At 41.3% G+C, this 12,719-nt stretch overlaps 1 protein-coding gene across 2 annotated transcripts; it reads left to right on the forward strand.

Moving 5' to 3' along the window:
- The first annotated feature begins 2,666 nt into the window (after window positions 1-2,666).
- LOC123998237 lies at window positions 2,667-6,316 on the forward strand. Of its 2 annotated transcripts, XM_046303272.1 has the most exons (8): window positions 2,667-2,878; window positions 3,985-4,023; window positions 4,122-4,421; window positions 4,592-4,885; window positions 5,066-5,305; window positions 5,423-5,464; window positions 5,579-5,666; window positions 5,796-6,316. In XM_046303272.1, exons 1-8 carry the CDS (start codon window positions 2,848-2,850, stop codon window positions 5,959-5,961), a joined length of 1,200 nt encoding a protein of 399 aa, XP_046159228.1. In that variant the 5' UTR covers window positions 2,667-2,847; the 3' UTR covers window positions 5,962-6,316. The 2 variants fall into 2 exon arrangements, with proteins under 2 accessions (XP_046159228.1, XP_046159229.1); XM_046303273.1 differs by lacking the exon at window positions 5,579-5,666.
- The last annotated feature ends 6,403 nt before the right edge of the window (window positions 6,317-12,719 follow it).

Raw genomic sequence — 12,719 nt, forward strand, 5'->3', positions numbered from 1 at the left:
CGTAGCTGAGTGTATGATCATCTTAAGTCTTTAAGTCCAGACATAGTTTTTCTCCAAGAGACCCATCTCTGGTCCAGCGACCATGATAAACTAAAGAAGCTTACAGTCCGCACCAAAGGGGTCGACCAAACATTTCACTCCCACTTTGGTGCTAAAGGCCAGTGGGGCAGCCATCCTTATCAAAAAAGTCCCTGTTTGTCTCCTCCAAAGTCATTTCATATACTAATGGCAGATATATTATAGTGATGGGGAACTTGTTTAGCACACAGGTTGTTTTGGCTAACCTCTATGGTTCTGGCTAACCTCTATGATGCTACATTTTTCTCTGACCTCATTGCAACAATTTAAATTGTGTATTACATCCAAGTCTAGACAAATCCCAAAAAGCCCAACAATGTCATTTCAAAATCAGGTGCAGTAATCAACTCATTTCTGGAATCCTATAATTTTCCTGATCCATGGAGGAGGAGCAATCCCATTGCTAAACAGTACTCCTTTTTTTCTCCAGTCCCACCACTCATACACTAGGGTTGACTTTTCCCTGCTGGACGATATAATTATTCCTTTTGTAACTAATAACCAATATCACAGCATCTTTATCTCAGAGCATAGCCCTGTCCAGCTAGATATCCACTTTCTTTTTTACAGATCAACTGCACCACTGATGTGTCTCATTCTACTGTGTTGGAGTCGTTAAAAGCATTTCTAAGGGGCCAAATTATTTCATACACAGCATATGACAACAAACAGCGCACTAAATGCTTTTCGGAGCCATCTCAACTCATTCTAGACATGGACAACAGATATGCCTCTTTACTGACTCCTGAACTCTACAAAGAGAGACTGCTACACCAATCGTAATTTGTTAATCTTTCCACTAAACAAATGGAGCAGCTTCTGTTTAAGTCGAGGCAGACATTTTATGAACACGGAGAGAAAGCTGGCAAATTGTTATCTCACCAGCTTTGATAATCTGCTGCTAGCAGCAACATACCTGAAATCTGTGTTGCAACTGATTTAATTTCTACTGATCACAAAGAAATCAGCAATCAATTTCAGCAATTCTACTCTGCTCTTTACTCATCAGAGGCTCTTCCTGACACATCTCAAATGCATGGATTCCTAGACAATCTGGACATCCCCTGTCTCATTTCAGATGAACAAACTAACACGAATAACTCAATAAGTGATGATGAAGCTACTCGGGCAATTCAGTCCATGCAGAGCAGTAAAGCTCCCGTGCCTGATGGCTTCCCTATTGATTTTTTTAAAGCATTCTTCTCTAAACTATCCCCTATCCTTAGCTCAATGTACAATAAAGTCCTTTCCAGTCAGAAACTGCCCCAGACACTTACCCAGGTGACTCTTTTGGTTGTGCTTAAAAAGAAGAAGAATCCTTAGGCCTAGACTGTGGCTCATATCGCCCTATAAGCGTTTTGTGCGGCGATGATAAAATTCTCACTAAGGCCCTTTAGAGACAGTGATGCCAAACTGGATTAAGGGAACACTAAGGGGCGAAATAACTCACAAGGTCTTTATATGCAGACAATCTTCTTTTAAACATCTCTAACCCTGTGGAGACTATTCCCCATCTCTTGGACATGCTACAAGGTTTTGGGACATTCTCTGGATATAAGTTAAACCTAACAACAAGTGTGCTCCTCCCCATTAATCAGTTAGCAGAAGGTATTGGATATCATTTAAGGCTTTGTTTAAACATAACTTCAAAACATTCCTGGAGTGCACTAAGCAGAATTTCATAAGGTGGTCATCTCTTCCCATTTAATTAGCAGGTCACATTCATCCTGTTAAGATGACTGTACTACCTAGGTTTTTGTACTTATTCCAAATTATTCCTATTTTTCGGCCAAAGTCGAAGTTCAAACAACTGGACAGCTATATTTCCAACTTAATTTGGAATAAATCAAATCCACGAATGAGAAAGGTATATCTAGAGAGACCTAAGCTGGCAGATGGGCTGGGCCTTCCCATTTCTTACACTACTACTGGTCTGCAAATATATCTAAATGTGTTTATTGGGTTTCTACATTTGGAAGACGTGTGCGAGCAAGGAGGCCTACAAACCTGACTCAGTTACACCAGCTCTGTCAGGAGGAATGGGCCAAAATTCACCCAACTTGTTGTGGGAAGCTTGTGGAAGGCTACCCAAAACGTTTGACCCAAGTTAAACAATTTAAAGGCAATGCTACCAAATACTAATTGAATGTATGTAAACTTCTGACCCACTGGGAATGTGATGAAAGAAATAAAAGCTGAAATAAATCATTCTCTCTGCTATTTTTCTGACATTTCACATTCTTAAAATAAAGTGGTGATCCTAACTGACCTAAGACAGGGAATGTTTACTAGGATTAAATGTCAGGAATTGTGAAAAACTGAGTTTAAATGTATTTGGCTAAGGTATATGTAAACTTCCTACTTCAACTGTATGTGACTCATTGTTAGTAGTCGTTGTGACTGTATTGCCATGGCACAGGCGGAAGTGGAGGAAATGTTTGCCCCCTAGTCGCCGGCAAGATGGCCATCTTTAAAGGTTGGGCGATTATTATGATGGGAGGTCCAATAGCTCCTCCTCATCCCCTGTTTCCTGTATTTCTAGATTTTTACTGTCCCACCCTAAATCCCCATTTAGATTTTACCTCCAAATGAGTGACGTTTTTTCCCCCATTTGAAGACTGCAACCCTTGGACAATTCTGATATGGCAGGTGTAACAGTGAGTTAGCAAGATATCTCTCTGATACTTGTATTTGTATGTCTGTTTGATAGAGTCAGAAAGAGATTTGACAGGGTTTTCATTGTACCAGAGTAATTCAACTCGAGATAGAATGAACTCCCTCTCCGTCTATGTCATACTGGGTGAGCTCCTATACATTTTAATTTCCTCATTGACTAATTATAATTGTCTTAATTGTTCATATACATTTCCAGTGGTGTAAAGTACTTAAAAAAAATACTTAAGTCGTTTTTTGGGGTATCTGTACTTTACTATTTATTTTTTTGACAACTTTTACTTTTACTTCACTACATTCCTAAAGAAAATAATGTACTTTTTACTCCATACTTTTCCCTGACACCCAAAAGTATTTTGAATGCTTTGCAGGACTGGAAAATGGTCCAAATTATGTACTTATCAAGAGAACACATGGTCCCCAATCCCTACTGCTTCTGATCTGGCAAACTCACTAAACACAAATGCATCATTTGTAAATGATGTCTGAGTGTTGGAGTCTGCCCCTGGCTATACGTAAATGTCTTAAACAAGAAAATGGTGTCGTTTGCTTTGCTTAATATAGGGAATTTGAAATTATTCATGCTTTTACTTTTGATACTTAAGTATATTTAGAACCAAATACTTCTAGATTTTTACTCAAGTCGTATTTTACTGGGTGACTTTTACTTTTACTTGAGTAACTTTCTATTAAGGTATCTATACTTTTACTCAAGTATCACAATTAGATACTTTTTCCACCACTGCACATTTCAATGGTCAATTATTGTCATTGATAATATGCATGATGATATAACCCGGGCTGAATTTTGATTAACTGCAGGGCACTCTGCATAGGCTACATTTTAAAAATATGTTTAGTGTAGCCTATTTAGTTGAATGTGAGAATGGGGTAAAATTTCACTCTTAAGAGAACATTTTTAGGTGGGTTTATTTGAGTGCTATCTACTCTTGTATTTTTCTTGCCATAAGCTCCATGACCATGATTATAGATTGTGTGGAGTCTTGTTGTGAAGGAAAGGATCAGAAATGGCAGGAAAGGACATGCGTGTACATTCCTCCTGCCCCCATGGGGATGATATCCATCTACAGACTCATTAGAGACTGTTTCCCATTCCTCTGCCCCCTGAGTGTATATGCAGTAATGTTGTTACTGCTCTATTTCCTACTCCTGAATAGTAAACAGAGTTAACTTCTGATCACATTGATCAATGATCCTTTTTTTCTTCATCAGGTCTGACAAAATTGATGATCCAGACTACAGACTCTAAAGGTAAAACACACACATACTCATATACACATGCTCATATACACACACTCATATACACATACAGAAATGTCCAGAAATAATGAGCTTCCCTCTTTCTCTAGGGTCTCCCAATATCAGAGTGGTTCTGTCTGTTTGGCCCCCAGGATCAACCATCTACTTAAGGGAATCTGTGGCACTGAGATGCAGTGTGGAAGCAGGTGCTAACTATTCTTGGACCTATCACTGGTTCAGACACACATCTCACAAACTTGTGACCCCAAATGCTAGACACATGATCAGTGGTGACAGTTACTCCATCACTGGGGTTGCCAAGGCTGACGGTGGTAGCTACTGGTGCCAGGCTGAGCGGAATGGCTCAACCACACCCTTACTCAGTGACCCCGCCCACTTGACTGTGTCAGGTGAGACAATCACTGTTCACTGATTGGTTGGATGCAATATGGCTACTGCTATTGGTATCAATGCACACATAACCTCATCAAAGACGAGTAGCCATTTGGTGTTATGGCATTAGTAGAGTGAGTAATCCTGAAAATGTCACCCCCACTTATTGTACCCATCTCTCTCGCAGAGCTGACCCCACCCTCTTTGGCAGTGATCCCCAACAGCCTACAGTACTTCCAAGGGGAGCACTTCTCTCTCCAGTGCCCTGCTGTGTCTGAGAGCAACTCCACAGAGAGTAACTCCACAGACTGGACATTGTGGCAGCTCACTGACTTTGGAGTTAGGTCTGGGTGTCAGACACTAGAGGGCACTGTCAGGAAGGAGGCTCCTGGAGCATGCAGCCTCTCCTCTCTATACAGTGGGTTGTACTGGTGTGAGAGCAGCAAATGGCGCAGCAACACGGTCAAGATCACAGTGAGCTGTGAGCCATATCTGTATCACTGATGTCTGATACATTAGCAGCATTGTGATCATGTGGTTGGGGGGAAATAATGCCATGTGCCTGTGGAAACCGAGATTATGCATAAGAAAGCAAGTAAGATGCACTATATGTAATGGTCTATGTATCTGTATCTGTAGTGTCTTCTCTTGTGTCTCACAGATGGTTCCATGATCATTGTTGGCCCTGCTCACCCTGTCACAGAGGGAGATCAGGTGACTCTGCATTGCCGGTACTGGTTCCACAAACCTAACCTGACCACCTTCTACAAAGACGGAGTAGAGGTTGTTCTGAACGTCACAGAGATGACCATTGACAATGTGAACGGTGCAGACGAGGGCTTCTACAAGTGTGCTGAACCTGAGAAGTTGGAGAGCCCAGAGAGTTGGCTGTCTGTGAGAAGTAAGACCAAATGGTTGGGTACAACTGCGGCCCAAATATTTTACTGCCTCCCAATACTGCTTGAAATACAGATTAACTTCATTTTACGTTGCGTTGCTTTTTATGCCTTTATTTTAGGGAACTCCACCTCAGAAGAGAGAAAGACATTGTCCTCTGAAGGTACAGTGTCTACACATAAATCCCTTCAATCACCTCAACCCCCCTCCTCCAACACACACACGCACGTGCGTGTGCACACTCGACTTATGTGGTTTCATGTTTTTCCCCATTCAGGTACCTTGATATGGGTGTTGCTGTTCTGTTGCATTGTGGTTATCCTGTTGCTTATTCCTGTTGTTATGTTACTGGTTCGTCACTACAGGTTAGTAGTTATTACCTTCAACAAATATCTCTGTTTACTAATCACATTCAATGGACATAAAAAATAGAAACACTGTAGTAAGCAGGAAACTCTGTATGTGTCACTAACCTGTCGGTTATTGGGTTCAAGGTTGCATATGTGGTGCACCCGCAGCTGTTTCTCCTCCAAAGAAGGGCCACCCCCAGGAGAGGCACCCCAGACCAAGCAGGATGTGACTGAGGTACAGTGGGATCTGGGCTGGATGGAGATGGCCAACCTGTTGGACAAGCAACAGTACCCTGCCACTGCCAGCTAAACTCTACCACTCAAACCAGAGACTAGTGTGCTTAACACTGTACAGAACATACCATAGGAGGCTGGTGGGAGAAGCTATAGGAGAACAGGCTCATTGTAATGGCATAAGGGAAATAAATGGAACGGAGTCACACGTGGTTTCCATATGTTTTATGTGTTTGATACTGTTCCATTTATTCCATTCCAGCCATTACAATGAGCCTGTCCTCCTATAGCTCCTCCCACAAGCCTCCTCTGGTACAAACATATTAATTATCCTTTGTATCTGTTTCTCACTGCTTCTGTTTTTCACAAGAGTTTTTCTTTTATCTGGTCAAATTAAGAAATAAAGAGGATGTACAGTATGAGTTAAAAAACTATTGTGTACAAACACAATATTTCCATATGTATCATTAAAGTCACTCCATCTTCATGTTACACCTGTTGGTGAACTACTAATGAGTATCAGAAATGCTGTTTCTGTACAGTAAATCCCTTCCACTTACTGTAAGGTACCTCTCTACTTATGAATAGGCTTTCACTTGGCTGCTTGAGAATTTGAAAATAGAAACAGGTGTGAAATAGTAATCTTACTGCAGAAAAAAAACATTTTCTATTTAATGTGAAATTTGAGGCTTACTGGGAGAAAATTCATTTTCACCGATATCTGCACAGCTCTAGTGTAACAGTATAACTTTAGACCGTCCCCTCGCACGAACCAGGGAGCCTCTGCACACATCAACAACAGTCACCCACAAAGCATCATTACCCATCGCTCCACAAAAGCCACGGCCCTTGCAGAGCAAGGGGAACCACTACTTTAAGGTCTCAGAGCAAGTGACGTCACCGATTGAAACGCTATTTAGCGGGCACTACTGTTAAAACAGAAGAGTGATGGCAACAGCTGGTGAGTTTTACAATACTTTCAAATGTATTTTACTCACATTATTGTACTATTTTTTAAATTGGTATTTAATTTGCAAAAGCATTGACTAGAGAGTTAAATCTCTCAAATAGTAAATATAAGAATTTACACAACCACAGTTTTGCTTGTTTAAAGGGATGCAACCCTTTTTTTCAATTTTCGCCTAAAATGACATACCCAAATCTAACTGCCTGAGTGCAAGAGAAAGGCCAACATGTATTATTACAACCCAAGTGCAATTTAGATTTTGGCTACTAGATGGCAGCAGTGTATGTGCAACGTTTTAGACTGATCCAATTAACCATTGTATATCTGTTAAAAATGTTGTATCAAGACCACCCAAATGTGCCTAATTGGTTTATTAATACATTTTCAAGTTAGTACACTCTCTTCAAACAATAGCATGGTATTATTTCACTGTAATAGCTACTGTAAATTGGACAGTGCAGTTAGATGAACATGAATTTAAGCTTTCTGCCCATATCAGATATGTCTGTGTCCTGGGAAATGGTTTTGTTCCTTACAACCTCATGCTAATCGCATTAGCCTACGTTAGTTCAATCATCCCCCAAGGGGGACAACAATCCCGTAGAGGTTTTTAAACAAATGTGGTTTCTACTGACAATTGAGATGTACAAATTTTGGCATATGGGGACGACAAGCAGATAAGAGACAATCCTTACTTAATTTCAATTAAGACATTAATGAGCAAGCAACGACGGACATAGTCAATATAACTATTTGTTCAGCACTTTTGAAATGTACAGCGACAGAATTCAGAACATGGGCTGTTCTTACAGTGTACTCCTGGTACAAGTTAGAACCGTATGATCAAATCAAATCAAATTTATTTATATAGCCCTTCGTACATCAGTTGATATCTCAAAGTGCTGTACAGAAATCCAGCCTAAAACCCCAAACAGCAAGCAATGCAGGTGTAGAAGCATGGTGGCTAGGAAAAACTCCCTAGAAAGATCAAAACCTAGGAAGAAACCTAGAGAGGAACCAGGCTGTGTGGGGTGGCCAGTCCTCTTCTGGCTGTGCTGGGTGGAGATTATAACAGAACATGGCCAAGATGTTCAAATGTTCATAAATGACCAGCATGGTCAAATAATAATAATCACAGGCAGAACAGTTGAAACTGGAGCAGCAGCACAGCCAGGTGGACTGGAGACAGCAAGGAGTCATCATGTCAGGTAGTCCTGAGGCATGGTCCTAGGGCTCAGGTCCTCCTTGAGAGAGAGAGAGAAAGAAAGAGAGAATTAGAGAGAGCATACTTAAATTCACACAAGACACCGGATAGGACAGGAGAAGTACTCCAGATATAACAAACTGACCCTAGCCCCCCCGACACAAACTACTGCAGCCTAAATACTGGAGGCTGAGACAGGAGGGGTCAGGAGACACTTTGGCCCCATCAGATGACACCCCCCGGACAGGGCCAAACAGGAAGGATATAACCCCACCCACTTTGCCAAAGCACAGACCCCACACCACTAGAGGGATATCTTCAACCACCAACTTACCATCCTGAGACAAGGCCGAGTATAGCCCACAAAGATCTCCGCCACGGCACAACCCAAGGGGGGACGCCAACCCAGACAGGAAGATCACATCAGTGACTCAACCCACTCAAGTGATGCACCCCTCCTAGGGACGGTATGAAAGAGCCCTAGTAAGCTAGTGACTCAGCCCCTGTAATAGAGTTAGAGGCAGAGAATCCCTGTGGAGAGAGAGGAACCGGCCAAGCAGAGGCAGCAAGGGCGGTTCGTTGCTCCAGAGCCTTTCCGTTCACCTTCACACTCCTGGGCCAGACTACACTCAATCATATGACCCACTGAAGAGATGAGTCTTCAGTAAAACTTAAAGGTTGAGCCCGAGTTTGCGTCTCTCACATGGGTAGGCAGACAATTCCATAAAAATGGAGCTCTATAGGAGAAAGCCTTGTTTGCTTAGAAATTCTAGGGACAATTAGGAGGCCTGCGTCTTGTGACCGTAGCGTACGTGTAGGTATGTACTGCAGGACCAAATCAGAGAGATAGGTAGGAGCAAGCCCATGTAATGCTTTGTAGGTTAGCAGTAAAACCTTGAAATCAGCCCTTGCCTTGACAGGAAGCCAATGTAGGGAGGCTAGCACTTGGTTCTAGTCAGGATTCTAGCAGCCGTATTTAGCACTAACTGAAGTTTTTTTAGTGCTTTATCCGGGTAGCCGGAAAGTAGAGCATTGCAGTAGTCTAACAAAAGCATGGATTCATTTTTCTGTATCATTTTTGGACAGAACATTTCTGATTTTTGCAATGTACATAGATGGAAAAAAGCTGTCCTTGAAACAGTCTTGATATGTTCTTCAAAAGAGAGATCAGGGTCCAGAGTAACACCGAGGTCCTTCACAGTTTTATTTGAGACGACTGTACAACCATTAAGATTAATTGTCAGATTCAACAGAATATCTCTTTGTTTCTTGGGATCTAGAACAAGCATGTCTGTTTTGTCCGGGTTTAAAAGTAGAAGGTTTGAAGCCATCCACTTCTATATGTCTGAAACACATGCTTGTAGCGAGGGAAATTTTGTGGCTTCACCATGTTTCATTGAAATGTACAGCTGTGTGTCATCCGCATAGCAGTGAAAGTTAACATTATGTTTTCGAATGACATCCCCAAGAGGTAAAATATATAGTGAAAACAATAGTGGTCCTAAAACGGAACCTTGAGGAACACCGAAATGTACAGTTGATTTGTCAGAGGACAAACCATTCACAGAGACAAACTGACATCTTTCCGACAGATAAGATCTAAACCAGGCCAGAACATGTCCGTGTAGACCAATTTGGGTTTCCAATCTCTCCAAAAGAATGTGGTGATCGGTGGTATCAAAAGCAGCACTGCGGTCTAGGAGCACGAGGACAGATGCAGAGCCTCGGTCTGATGCCATTAAAAGGTAATTTACCACCTTCACAAGTGCAATATCAGTGCTATGATGGGGTCTAAAACCAGACTGAAGCATTTCGTATACATTGTTTTGTCTTCAGGAAGGCAGTGAGTTGCTGCGCAACAGCCTTTTCAAAAATGTTTGAGAGGAATGGAAGATTCGATATAGGCCGATAGTTTTTTATATTTTCTGGGTCAAGGTTTGGCTTTTTCAAGGGAGGCTTTATTACTGCCACATTTAGTGAGTTTGGTACACATAGGATACATAAATGGGGCATATAAACAGACAATGAAAGCTCTTACAATATTCAATGATTACATTTCTCTAAAACAGGTTATAGGCTATTTGTGCACCACCAAGTTAGAACACTAATAGGTGAAGATAGACCACATTGAACGCCGTCTGGGTCTTTGTGTCAAAAAAGAAACGCGTCATATAGTAAATAACACAATTATATTATAGAATGTTGTATGTGCTGAATTTGTACGTGCAAACCAAGCACCACAAATACTATCAGTAGCACTGTCAAAGCTGTACAAAAAAGTAGCCAAACAAGCACACACCCGGCCACGAACGATGTGTTTACAATACCGCGTTTGTGAAAATAGACCGAATTATTTGGGGGAGGCACAGTTTACTACACAATATCCACTTAGTATTACTTTCTTCGCTACAGTATACATTTCTCCCTTGCATATTACATAATTTATGCAGCAGCATACAAGGCATTTTTGGACTCATCTTTTGAAGGTGGCGTAGCGGTCCTTTGTGGGCAAATTTTGTCAACAAACTTTGTCATCAAAGTCTGGCATTCCCTGGATTTATGATGGGTACTCGGGGAATAAAACAGCCACTACATTGAATAGCAGGCTAACGTTAGTGGTTTCTTGCTATGCTTGCAGTTAGCCACTGATTCCTTCCAAACGATTAATTGTGGTGTAATCTTTATGTACAAATGCCGAGCACTGACACGTTTTATCTATAGTTTCTCTCCATTCTTCTTCTTCATGTGACAAGGATTAGAAAGGATTTGCCAGTAGATTGTCGACAATTGATGATGACTGCTATCTAAGACTTTGAGTCATTCTATCTGAGTTATTCTATTTGATGTCATTCTGTCTGTGGCAAGAGCAGGTATTCTCAATGTTGTGTATACTCATACTATACTTGGCATGTAGGTTTCTCACTTATGGGTGGCACAGTATCCCTGCAGGCCAACTCCTGACGGATATCCTCGCGCAGGCTGCTACGGTAGTGGTCGATAAGGGCCCTGTCATTCCATCCTGCTCCTGCGGCCAGGGTCCGAAATTCCAGGGTGAACTCTTGGGCACTCCTCGTCCCCTGCCTCAGGTGGAAAAGACGTTCACCCGCCGCTCTACCCTCGGGCGAGTGGTCGAAGACTGTCCGGAAGTGGCGGGTGAACTCCGTGTAGTCGTCCAACGCCGCATCTCCTTCTTCCCACACTGCGTTAGGCCACTCCAGAGCTCTCCCTGAGAGGCACGAAATCATTCTCTCTACTATTATTTCACATTCTTAAAATAAAGTGGTGATCCTAACTGACCTAATACAGGGAATATTTACTAGGATTAAATGTCAGGAATAGTGAAAAACTGAGTTTAAGTGTATTTGGCTAAGTTGTATGTAAACTTCCGACTTCAATGTATTATTTCAAATTTTGTTTTATGTGTGACATAAGTGCCTTAATGTGTTTGGACCCCAGGAAGATTAGGATTGTACCATCTCCCCAAGTTGGAAGAAGTGTCCTAGAAGACCAACAGTCTCCTTGCCTTTCTCTTTTGCCTTTCTTTTGCCTTTCTCTTTCTCTATTGTGGTAATACATTGCAATCTTTTTAATACTGTTAGAGTTGTTGTCATTTTCTTTTAACTTAATATGCATCAATATCTAAAATCTCTGACATTCAACACCTGACTTACTGCCTGAAGCTGACCAGCCTTGATGTTAGTGGCAACCCTGTCACTCAGATTGCCAACATCCAATCTGAGTTGTCCAAGCTACTGCCCTGTCACTGACCTCCTGATCTGATATGGCAAACGGCAGGGCACATTCTAAGTTTCCCTTAGACACAGATCTAGGATAAGCTTATCCTACCCCCAAATCCTTATTCATAACTATTCTAAATGGAAAACTGACATTAGATCAGTGTCTAGGGGCAACCCCCCTATTCCCGACATACTACCATCAGCAGAATATGTTTGTGTGTGTCTATGTTTGTGGGCATGCATGTATGTGAGAAGCAGAGGGGTGGTTTTTGAAGTGTTTTGTGTCTCTTTTCCACCATTTATTCCACTTGTGTGGGGACATGGATTTACAGTGACCCCCACTATTGTGTAAATGAACAATTTGGGTAAATATACATATACTGGCACAATCCACAACTGTTAAAGTTAAGTGATAAAATAAAGTGTGTGGTTAATCTATGTAGGGTTGAATTCTAGTGACACACTGTATTCATTCTGAGTCATTAGGACATTCTGGCAATGATTGCCTATAAGTTTGCGTTTCATCTCCATGGTACGTGAACCTGGTCCTAAGAGCCATTCCACTAAATCTATTCATTCATGATAAATACTTACCCTCACTGTTGACATACAGAAATTTATTTAATTGACATTTCTACAAAATAATTTGAGATGAATGTTGAGAAATGTGAAGCATCAAGTTATGAGATATCTCACTATCATGTGATAAGGGCTATGTGTGAGATAAAAAAAATGTATTATGTTTAAACTCAAAGAGACCCATAGGGATCTTACATCACAATTGTATGTCTCAGATATGTTCTGTACTTTTACATGTACAGTATGTATCCCCATGAATTCTCTCAGAATGCACAGCCAGAGCTAACTGTTTTATAATATAAAATACAACATGTCTTAACAATGTCTTAACTCATTTTCAAACTGCA

This window comes from Oncorhynchus gorbuscha, linkage group LG15, assembly GCF_021184085.1.
Source record: "Oncorhynchus gorbuscha isolate QuinsamMale2020 ecotype Even-year linkage group LG15, OgorEven_v1.0, whole genome shotgun sequence".
Lineage (NCBI taxonomy): Eukaryota > Metazoa > Chordata > Actinopteri > Salmoniformes > Salmonidae > Oncorhynchus > Oncorhynchus gorbuscha.

Bases quoted from the DNA above. Each gene is read 5' to 3' on its own strand.
- LOC123998237 (XM_046303272.1), top strand. From the start codon at position 2,848: ATGAACTCCCTCTCCGTCTATGTCATACTGG. The intron at 4,422-4,591 runs GTGAGACAATCA...TCTCTCTCGCAG, and splicing joins CGCCCACTTGACTGTGTCAG to AGCTGACCCCACCCTCTTTG. The intron at 4,886-5,065 runs GTGAGCCATATC...TGTGTCTCACAG, and splicing joins GGTCAAGATCACAGTGAGCT to ATGGTTCCATGATCATTGTT.